At 47.7% G+C, this 12030-nt stretch overlaps 1 protein-coding gene across 2 annotated transcripts in view; it reads left to right on the top strand.

Annotated features, from left to right (window-relative positions):
- The window catches only part of LOC120916334 (B-cell receptor CD22-like), a 91973-nt gene that overhangs the window by 64617 nt on the left and 15326 nt on the right, over nt 1–12030 (top strand). For both annotated transcript variants that reach the window (XM_040327244.1, XM_040327242.1), the window contains one exon: nt 9819–10082. In XM_040327244.1, coding sequence (XP_040183178.1) covers nt 9819–10082 — 264 coding nt within the window. The remainder of the gene's footprint in view (nt 1–9818; nt 10083–12030) is intronic.

Raw genomic sequence — 12030 nt, 5'->3', positions numbered from 1 at the left:
GCGGACGCGAATCGGGGCAAATTTGCGGTAAAATTGTGCGACTTTGAAGTCGCACAAGAGTGAAAGGGGCCTTTAATATTCGTGCACTAATTTTAGTGTAGGATTTTCTCATTTTATTATTTGTCTTTTAAAAATGTTTCCTTAGGAATTCTAGGTTCTATGACAGTTCTGAGGTTTAATTTAATCTCTAAATAAATACAACAATTGGGGGACAGTTGAGAGCTATGGGGCTTATCTCCTAAATCTGTCTCTCCAATTGGTTCAGTTTTTCTTTGTTAATGTTTTTTTACCTTCGTTATATATATATATATTTTTTTTTTTAAGAAATATAGGATGTAATGCTCAGGAACCCTTTATCCAACGAAAATGAAGGGATTGTACTGGACTTATTCAATAGCACCAACATCCTGCCTTATTACAGAAAGTATTTGTTATTGTATGATAGAATTTTGCGGTGCTGAAGATACATGTAGTCAAAGGTTTTATCAAAAGGGATTTACCCAATAATGTTTATTGATATACAGTTAAAAATTAGATATATAAAAATCCACACCACATAGGTGTGGATGTTTGTATAGCTAATTTTTTTGTTTACAAAAGCTTTATCTATAGCTAATTTTTACCTGTATATCTAATAAAAGTTGTTGGGTAAATCCCCTTTAAATATAACTTTTGACTACGTGTTGCTTCAGCACCCAAAAAGTCTATTATACAATGACAAATATTTATTTCATATAATGAGCTTCTCAGATTCTATAGTATCTCCGTGGCTTTCCATTCATAGGCAGGCAATTTGTAGTAGACTGAGATTGGAAGTTTGCTCACTTCTACCACTTACAGTAGATGAATTGGATACGTTTTGATGGAACATATATATATATATATATATTCAAAATGTTTTCTTCTCTCAGGTTGCCCTGATGACAAATCATGTCAGGACTGGAAGTTTACATTCCCATACACTATTGATGCTGTAAAAGGTTCTTGTGTGGAAATCCCCTGCACATTCACCCGTCCTGAAGATGCTAAAGATTTTAATTTCTTCTGGTACTCCAAAAACAAACAAGCCAAAATCTTCAACAATAAAACCCCGAGTGATGTGGCCGACGAATATAAAGGACGGACATTTCTTACTGGGAATACAGAAAATAATTGCTCCATAAAGATCATCAATGTGGGGAAATCAGAACATTATTATCCAGGAATAAATGAGGATATCAATTCCCATAAACTCAAAAATAGAAATGTTTACGTGTATATGACAGGTACTTATTTAATAGTATTCAACAGACAGACAACAATGCAAAAGATTCATTCAGAATTTGGTTCACAAAGCCACCCTTACCTAAAGTGGAGTTCCACCCAAAAATGGAACTTCCACTTTTTGGAATCCTTCCCCCTCATGTGTCACATTTGGCACCTTTCATGGGGGAGGAAGGAGTAGATATCTGTGTAATACAGGTATTTGCTCCCACTTTCGGGCATAGCTCACCTCAGTGATCAAGGTGACCTACACCACTTCCGGTGCCTACTCTGTCCTCCCCCGCTGTCTTTTGGGAGACACACAGGTCCCAGAAGAAAGCCAGGACCAGTGAGGACCCGCAGCGTGACTTGCACACGCACAGTAGGGAACCAGGAAGTAAATAGCGGCGGCGACTGACAGCTTGGCTTCGACTGCCGACATCGCGGGCACCCTGGACAGCAGTATTTGTAGCTGCTGGCTTCTAATATATTTTTTCGGCGGACCTCCGCTTTAAAGTGACAATGTAAGGAATGGATAGAAGAAAAGGAGCTCATGTGTTGTTAAAGTGAACCTGTCATAAAATTAGAAATGATGTCTATGAATGTTTATTAAACCCCCTCCGCACTCTGTGCTTCTTTCCACTGGCCCCTATGTGACATCAGGACATGGTGGTGACATAGAGGTTGGTTTAGGTTGGAAAAGACAAGTTGGAAAAGAAGGGGAAAAGACAAGGGGCTAGATTCACATAGATCAGCGGATCTATCTGATTTAAGATCCGCTGCCGCAAGTTTGAGAGGCAAGTGGGTAATTCACAAACCACTTACCTCCAAACTTGCGGCGGCGTATCGCAAATCCCCCGGCGGAATTCAAATTCCGCGGCTAGGGGGAGTGTACTATTTAAATCAGGCGCGTCCCCGCGCCGATTTAAATGAGCATGCGCAGTCCGTGAATTTTCCCGGCGTGCATTTCTCCCACTGACGTCACTAGGACGTCAGTGGTTTAGACGCTTACGTAAACAACGTCCATCCGTATTACAGAACGATTTACGCAAACAACGTAAAAAAAATCAAAATCAACGCAGGAACGACGGCTATACTTAACATTGGCTGCGCCTCATAGAAGCAGGGGTGAGTATACGCCGGGAAAGCCGCTACGGAAACGTCGTAACAACACTGCGTCGGGTCCGCGTACGTTCGTGAATTCGCGTATCTCGCTGATTTACATATTATTCAGCGCGCCATTTTTAAATTGAAAATAAGATCCGACGGTGTAACACAGTTACACCTGTCGGATCTTAGCCATATCTATGCGTAACTGATTCTATGAATCAGGCGCATAGATACGACCAGTGTAAGTCAGAGATACGACGGCGTATCAGGAGATACACCGTCGTATCTCTCTGTGAATCTGGCCCAAGGGAAGCACTTCCCTAGTGTAAAACCTTAGTTTTGACACAATAAGAAAAAATATTAAAATTAATTAACAATGTGCTACTGCCTGTCAGCTGAACCCAGTGAACCTCACCCAATCAATGGTTGATTAGGTTGAGGAGCGCAGGACTAGAACCCTTTTTTTTCCGTGGTTGGTAGGAGAAACCTATTAAAGTCAAATTTATATCACAAGGATTTATTTTTTAGATAAAATGTTTCTATTTCTGATTTCAGACAGACCACCAGAACCATCAATATCAGGAACTGAAAATCTGGAAGACAAGAAGACGGTGATCATCTCCTGTGCTGTAAATCACACCTGTCCCTCCCATCCCCCGACTCTTACATGGAACATCACTGGTCACCCCATAATGGAGAATCATGAAGATTTACATTTTATAGAAAGGTGGAGAATGGCGTCCAGAATGACCTATAATGCTTCCTATACAGATGACAAGACAGTTCTACAATGTGCAGCTACTTTTCCTAATAATAAAACATCTGTTCAAATAATTACTCTTAATATTAAATGTAAGTACATTTTAATTTACGTGTGTGTCTACTCACCCAGTAGACTCTTCTGTGAATGAGCTTGCTAATTCCAGGGACCAGGCGGGGCCGTGGTCATGTGTTAATCAGCATTGAGGTGGCGCCAATGCTGTATTCTGACCTAGGCCAACAAGGCCCAGGCTTAGAGCAGCACTTTGCAGGGGGTCAGCACGGAAAGAGTCCCCGCCAGCTTGTGCTACACTGTTAGTGTATGTAACGCAAGCTGCTTCTAATTTTGACTGTCCTATCATCCTGGACCACAAACCTTCCTCACTGTGCTATATGTATTCTGCTGCACCAGTGGCATGGTTATATCTTCTTAGTCCTCTCCATAAAATTATCAGAAATTTGTGCTTAAAGTAGAACTATAGACAACATTTTTTTTTTTCATTTTGGATGGAGTAAGGGAGGGTTATAGCCCCTGTCAGTTTATTTTTTACCATCCCTGTCCCATTGCAGAGATTTCCCTTCACTTCCTGCCCCATAGCCAAACAGGAAGGGAGAGGAAATCTATGCAAATTAAGGGAATTCATTGCCCCCCCCCCCCCCCCCCAGACCGTAAGAACTAGTGTCCCCACTCGAAAATTTAAACAGAAAGGGGTGTGGCCTTGACAGGAAGGGGTGGGTCATATTTAAATGAGGGGGTGCATGAGTTTAGTCAGGCCTAGGGCAGCACAAAACCTAAATACACTACTGGCGTGGTGCTCTGTACTTAGAAGTGAGCCATATACCTTGCACAGATACACATTAAACTTACAGCTCTTTACTGTGGACACTCTTCCTGTGACACTGTAAACCTTCTCTTCCTGAATGCAGCATTTTGAGGAGGAGACAACAGAGCTTGTGTCCCGCTCCACCAGCCCAACTTTAATTGTCACCTCACTCCCAGTGTGGTAGTCCCGTCGTCCACAAAGCGCGGACCTCTATCTGTAGACCAAGTTAACTCTTTAACTCTCCCGTACCTCCATCTAGGTCCATAGGTTCTCTGTTCCATGGGTTCGGTCCTGGGTACTCTTGGGGCACTGACTGTTAGGGAGGGAGTCAGTACATCAACCCCATCACTAACCAGAAGACACCGTAACCCATGCCCAGTGCCACTCTTACGCTGGGTGGTTGTTATTGCGTTCCCCAGTCCTGGTTACCCATAGCATGTTATACATGACTTCCTGCCAACTCCTCTGTATTGTTAACCCTTCAGTGGTGGCACTATTTCTCGTCCTTTTCATCCCCTTGTGTGTTAAAATCCCAGTTCTTCGGATATGCTTTGTACCTCCATGCCCCCCTTTAAAAAGATTTCAGACCAGGCAATAACGGTTAACAGAAATTTACTGAAGCTTCTTTGCCAGTACAAGTTAAAGCGGTGGTTCCCCCTTAAAAACAACATTTTTTTATTCCACTGCCCCCCCACATTCCATCACGATTAATGCTCTTAATATTTTTTTCCTGCTGTACATACCTTAGTACAGCATCTTCACCCGTCCATCCGGGTTGCGAGTCCCGCGGGAGTGGGCGTTCCTCACAGGCTGTTGATTGATGTTTTCCCCAAAAACGAGCTCTCCCCCCGTCGCGTAAGCCGCGTCACGATTGGCGAAAGGAGCCGAACGCCGATGCGCATGCGCAGTATAGCGCTGACTCGCCGTTCGGCTCCTTTCGCCAACCGTGACACGGCTTACGCGACGGGGGGAGAGCTCGTTTTTGGGGAAAACGTCAATCAACAGCCTGTGAGGAACGCCCACTCCCGCGGGACTCGCAACCCGGATGGACGGGTGAAGATGCTGTACTAAGGTATGTACAGCAGGAAAAAAATATTAAGAGCATTAATCGTGATGGAATGTGGGGGGGCAGTGGAATAAAAAAATTTTGTTTTTAAGGGGGAACCACCGCTTTAAATTAGAACAATTGGCAAAACTTTTTTTTTTCATTTTGTAAAAGCAAGGGAGGGTTATAACCCCTGTCAGATTTTTTTTTCACCATCTGTGTCCCATTGGGGAGAGTTCACTTCACCTCCTGTCCCATAGCCAAACAGGAAGGGAAAAGAAAACCCTGCAAATCAAGAAATTTAATGGGTTCTATAGGTCAGTGTTTCAAAACTCCAGTCCTCAAGGTGCCCCAACAGGTCATGGTTTCAGGATTTCCTTTAGATGAAACGGCTGTGGTAATTACTAAGGCAGTGAAACTGATCAAATCACCCTGTGCAAAATAATGGAAAGCCTGAAAACATGACCTGTTGGTGCGCCTCGAGGACTGAAGTTGAAAAACACTGCTCTAGGTCACCATTGGAAGATTTCCCCTCTAATACTTTTGTGAGGACAACCCACAATTTGGGATTTTCTTTTACTTTCACTTTCAATGATAATGGTAAACAGGACAAATAGAGAGGATAAATCTCGCTATTGGCGGTACAGATAGCAATACAAACTGACACGTGTTCTAATCACTACAATATCCAAAACAGAAAATTGTACTTTAATACAGTCTCTCACAGTTCTTCGTACACAGTCCTAACACTAGCTAACTCCGGCTGCCCATGTCATGCCTTCAAGAAAAACTGAGTTCATTCAGCATAAGTCCATTAACTGTAGAATCCTTGCCCGGGGAAACCCAAAATCCCACTAGGCGGCCACATGCTCCAGTAGGACTACATGGTGCAGCAGTCCTTCCTCTGTATTCCCATGTGGAAGAAAATGAGACCCTGATGCCCCATACACACGACCGGGTTTTCTGACAGGAAAACTACGAGGAGAGCATTTGGCTGGGAATCCCTGACATGCGTATGCTCCCCTCGCTGTTTTTCCAACAGGAAACCTGCCAAACCCGCCGGCAAAAAAAAGAGAACCAGCTCTCTTTTTTCCCGTCGGGATTCCCTACTGATTTTTTCCCTTCGGAAATCCCGAGCGTGTGTATGGGGCATAAGCCCTCCCCTGCTATTTATGGCTCACCAAGAGGGGGCAGAGCCATAAACACCTGGGAGTGGACAGAAGTAACCATTGTCCATTGGGCAACTTACTGACTCACTACGCAGTATATTGCAAAGCACAATAATATAGAACTTTATCATGGTTCACATTATCAGTAAAGAGCACAAAAATAAAATGTACTTCATTTTTAAATTACACCCCTGTAAGCACCTCCTTGTGTGTTTATTCTGGCCTTCCCTTCAGTTTTGCACTGGTGTAAAGGGCAGTGTTGCCAACCTACCAATTTACTGGCACGACACCCAAAATTTACTGGCACAGCCACATTTTTACTGGCATTTCACAAAAGGTACTAAATTACATTTTTAGGTTAAAAAAATCAGTATTTAGGCTACAAACAAGTACGCTAGGCAAATAGCAATGTGATTTAAGGTAGATATTAAGGTAAAAAAACATATTTTTGTTATTTTCGATATAATAAGGGCAAATTATTTAGTCACATCACCCCCTGCTTCCATCCCCCTCTGCCACCAACACCCCCTGCCTTCACCCCCCTCTGCCACCAACACCCCCTGCCTTCACCCCCCTCTGCGGTGCCACAATCTCCCCCTGCCTCCAATCTCCCTCTGCCTCCAATCTCCCTCTGCCTCCAATCTCCCCCTGCCTCCAATCTCCCTCTGCCTCCAATATCCCCCTGCCTCCAATCTCCCCCTGCCTCCAATCTCCCCCTGCCTCCAATCTCCCTCTGCCTCCAATCTCCCCCTGCCTCCAATCTCCCCCTGCCTCCAATCTCCCTCTGCCTCCAATCTCCCTCTGCCTCCAATCTCCCCCTGCCTCCAATCTCCCCCTGCCTCCAATCTCCCTCTGCCTCCAATCTCCCCCTGCCTCCAATCTCCCCCTGCCTCCAATCTCCCCCTGCCTCCAATCTCCCTCTGCCTCCAATCTCCCTCTGCCTCCAATCTCCCCCTGCCTCCAATCTCCCCCTGCCTCCAATCTCCCCCTGCCTCCAATCTCCCTCTGCCTCCAATCTCCCTCTGCCTCCAATCTCCCCCTGCCTCCAATCTCCCCCTGCCTCCAATCTCCCCCTGCCTCTAATCTCCCCCTGCCTCCAATCTCCCTCTGCCTCCAATCTCCCCCTGCCTCCAATCTCCCCCTGCCTCCAATCTCCCCCTGCCTCCAATCTCCCCCTGCCTCCAATCTCCCTCTGCCTCCAATCTCCCCCTGCCTCCAATCTCCCCCTGCCTCCAATCTCCCCCTGCCTCCAATCTCCCTCTGCCTCCAATCTCCCTCTGCCTCCAATCTCCCCCTGCCTCCAATCTCCCCCTGCCTCCAATCTCCCCCTGCCTCCAATCTCCCCCTGCCTCCAATCTCCCTCTGCCTCCAATCTCCCCCTGCCTCCAATCTCCCTCTGCCTCCAATCTCCCCCAGGCCCCCTGCCTCAAATCACCCCCTGCCCCCATTGTCCCCTGCCTCCATCCCCCTCTGCGGTGCCACCAACAACCCCTGTCTCCATCCCCCACCCTCTGCGGTGCCACCATCCCCCTCTGCCTCCAATCACCCCCTGCCTCCAATCACCCCCTGCCACTAACACCCCCTGCCACTAACACCCCCTGCTTCCAATCACCCCCTGCCTCTAATCTCCCCCTGCTTCCAATCACCCCCTGCCTCCAATCACCCCCTGCCTCCAATCACCCCCTGCCACTAACACCCCCTGCTTCCAATCACCCCCTGCCTCTAATCTCCCCCTGCTTCCAATCACCCCCTGCCTCCAATCACCCCCTGCTTCCAATCACCCCCTGCCTCTAATCTCCCCCTGCTTCCAATCACCCCCTGCCTCCAATCACCCCCTGCCTCTAATCTCCCCCTGCTTCCAATCACCCCCTGCCTCCAATCACCCCCTGCCTCCAATCTCCATGCGCAGTTCCAAGCCCAACCGATCACGGACATTTACGAACAGGGAAAAATAGTACAGTTTTTTTACGAACTGTCTGTAAAAATATGGACGGTTGGCAACACCGGCACAGGGTTCTCTCCTGTGCTAAGATTACTTACTCTGCATACTGTGAGCTTCTCACAATGTGCATTGGAAGCTGCCACAAGTCAGATAGAGCCCACCTTATTTCCTGGCTGAAGGACGTCCAACAAAATCGCTTTCCATCCCTCCCAACTTTTTGAGGGACACCTATTAGCAAAAGTAGGTCACACCCCTTGCCACGCCCCCTTAAAGGAGAATTGTACTAAAAAACAAGATTTGTTAAACCCACAAGTGTTTTTTTTTTATACCACTACTATTATTTCATATTGGCTTTTGGAATTTATAAATGCAGCAATTTAGAACTCAGATGAAAGGTTTAGCTCTGGGAAACACTGTTTGATAGATAAAAAGGGCATTTTATATACAATTATATGGATCAGACCAAAATGAGGGACAAATGAGGAGGAAAGAGGGACAGAGGGACATTGCTCCAAATCAGGGACAGTCCCTCGAAATCAGGGACAGTCCCTCGAAATCAGGGACAGTCCCTCGAAATCAGGGACAGTTGGGAGCTATGTCTTTGCCCCAGACTAACTGTCCCCAGTCTACCCCTTTCATTCCATGGTTTTCATTTTTACCAATCATGGAGACTCAGCATCACAAGTAGGGCATTACTTAGGGTGGGATGTATGGAAATGCAGTCTGCCTGGGACCTAGGGTGACCACATTTCCAAATCGCCATTGAGGGACACCCCCCTCTCTCACGTTCCCCAAAAAAAGATGAGCAGGGGGTGGGGGAAATGTAGTCTCGGGATTGATGGGGAATTTGGAGGTGGGTTATTTGTCAGGTGAATGTGCCACTTGCCACCAGATGCAGTGCCTCTTGCCACCCATAGCCTGCCACCAGATGCAGTGCCTCTTGCCACCCATAGCCTGCCACCAGATGCAGTGCCTCTTGCCACCCATAGCCTGCCACCAGATGCAGTGCCTCTTGCCACCCATAGCCTGCCACCAGATGCAGTGCCTCTTGCCACCCATAGCCTGCCACTAGATGCAGTGCTGCTGTCACTCCCTCTGCATGAGCCACGTGCGTAGAAGGAAAGTGGCATCGCTATCTAGAGAGTGAAAATCACACCAGTCCCTGTCACTTTCCGCTGGGTGCCGGAGAAGGAGGAGGTGCCAAGGTGGGTGGGGACAGCGGTGCTGCACTAGGCGCAGGCCTCGCTCCCGGTCTCACTGTCTGAGAGTAAATTGTCACTGGTTGCAAGACGCCAGGCAGCGCCGGCCCTAGCAACCAGTTCCGGAAATGTAGTTAGTAGGGGGTGGCTGTGTCCTCTATTTCATTCCGGGACATTGTATTGTCCCTGAATGAAGGTGCCCGGGACCAGGGACAGACATGTCAATTGCGGGACAGTCCCGGGCAATCCGGGACACGTGGGCACCTTACTGGGACCACCCACTCCTCCAGACTGACATCTATCCATCCATCAGGGCATTTTGATATTTCTGTAACTCCTCCCAAGAAGCAGCTCACCGCTTACATCAGGACTGAGGGCTCTTGACATGCTGTGATGTTTTCAGGAAGCCATGTACGTCCCCTCCAGCCATAAAACATGTTGTAAACATTTTCTTTCAGCGATATATTTTATACTATTTTATTTCTAGTACTATATAAATCATACCATAAATTATCTATTACTGCACAGATCGTCCTAGGAGCGTCACCATATCAGTTGATGATGATGACAAGAACGCACAAGAAGGTGATGATGTCACATTACTTTGTTCCAGTCAAGCCAATCCTCCGGTAAATAATTACACCTGGTACCAGATTGGTGAAGGTGGGAAGTTATTACATGGACACGGGGATAAAATATCTGTGAAGAATACAACAACTGAAAAATATATCTGCGCTGCAACTAATGAAATGGGAAAAGAAGAGTCCTCTGTGTTCGTGTTTACCAAGCAATGTGAGTACTACAAAAATAATGTATACAGTGAGTGACCGCGATATTGTGTCAATCTCGCTCCCTTTCTCGGCGAGATTGACCACCTACGAGCCCCATCGCGGGAGCCAGCGCCGAGCTGGCTTGCCGCGATGGAGACAAAGCCGTCATAGAAGCGACGGGAGATCCGACTTGGATTCCCGCCAATTCTAGCGTCGGCATTTGGTATGCATTCCCGAGGGTCGCATACACCGCGTCCCGATTTTCCGAAAGTAGCCGAACGTCGGTGCGCAGGCCAGTGATGTATTATGGCCTAGGCCGACAAGGCCCAGGCCTAGGGCGGCACTTTGCGGGGGGGGCGGCGAAAAAGCGATGTCCTCATCCCACCCTGTCCTCATCCCACCCTGTCCCCCTGTCCTCATCCCACCCTGTCCCTCTGTCCTCCTCCCATGAAAATGATAGGGCGGGTCTTAAAAAGGAAGGGGTGCGTCATATATAAAGTAGGGGGTGCGCGAGTTGCACCAGGCCTAGGGCGGCACAAAACCTAAATACACCCCTGGCGCAGGCGCTGTATAGAGCCGCACCGACGTTCGGCTTCTTTCGGCTACTCGTGACGCGCTGTATGTGACCGTCGGAAGCCTGTCAATCAAATAGGAACGCCCAGTCCCGAAGACCATACCCGGAAGCGGCGGAGAAGATGTATCTCTAAAACGGTAAGTACTGCTTCGATTTAAAAAAAAACACCCGATTCCCCTTGACAAAATGAGCCTCAATCTAATGTTAAAAATAGTTTTTCGGGTGAACTCCCGCTTAATGGGCCAGATTCTTGTAGAATCTGCGGCGGCGTAGCGTAAGCCATTTACACTGCGCCGCCGCAAATTACTGGAGCAAGTGCCGTATTCTCCAAGCACTTGCTCCGTAATTTGCGTCGGCGTAGTGTAATTGGCCCGGCGTAAGGCCGCGTAATTCAAAGGGGGCGGCTTGTATTCAAATTAAGCGCGCCCCCGCGCCGATCGAACTGCGCATGCGCCGGGCGGAAAAAAAGCCCAGTGCGCATGCTCCAGCTCACGACGGAAAACGTCAATGACGCCGACGTGAGCGTCATTGACGTAAAGTCGTATTCGCGAACGACTTACGAAAACGACGTAAACGACGGAAAAACCGACTCTGACCCGACGCCATACTTAACATGGCATACGACGGACCAACGTAAACTTGCCCCTCAGTATAGCAGGGGCAAGTTTACGCTTACGGAAACGTCGTAAAATCACTGCGTCGTGCGCGCGTACGTTCGGGAATCTCGCGTAACTAGCTAATTTGCACAGACGACGGGGAAAACGACGATGCGACACCTAGCGGCGGGAAAAAAATTTGCATTTAAGATCTGACAGCGTAAGAGCCTTACGCCTGTCGGATCTAATGGGTATCTATGCGTAATTGATTCTAAGAATCAGTCGCATAGATACCCTGGGCCAGATTAGGACTTACGACGGCGCAAATGGCGTTGCACCGTCGTAACGCCTTTGATAATCTGGCCCTAAGGTTTTATATGCTGTATCAGCACTTTGGTTTTGAATAAAACAGTGTCTTGAATCTTATATTTGTTGACATCATTACCCTACTTCTGTGAATATGAAAGTTTGTTTACTGATACTGTACATACAGGGGAGGGCTGGCGGCCTTAGGCCTGGGGGGGCAAGTCCAGTCGAGTGGCCCATAGAGCGTGGAAAAGTGATGGATCGAGGAAAACAGTCTAAGATTTTTCATGATCACAACAGTCCGCACAGAGCCTCCCCTTACATCAGAGTCCGCACAGAGGCTCCCCTTACATCAGAGTCCTCACAGAGGCTCCCCTTACATCAGAGTCCTCACAGAGGCTCCCCTCACATCAGAGTCCACACAGAAGCCCCCCTTACATCAGAGTCCGCACAGGGGCCCCCCTTACATCAGAGTCCGCACAGAGGCCCCCCTT

This window comes from Rana temporaria, chromosome 10, assembly GCF_905171775.1.
Source record: "Rana temporaria chromosome 10, aRanTem1.1, whole genome shotgun sequence".
NCBI classification, from domain to species: Eukaryota; Metazoa; Chordata; class Amphibia; order Anura; family Ranidae; genus Rana; species Rana temporaria.
This window is presented reverse-complemented; position numbering and strand designations above follow the sequence as displayed.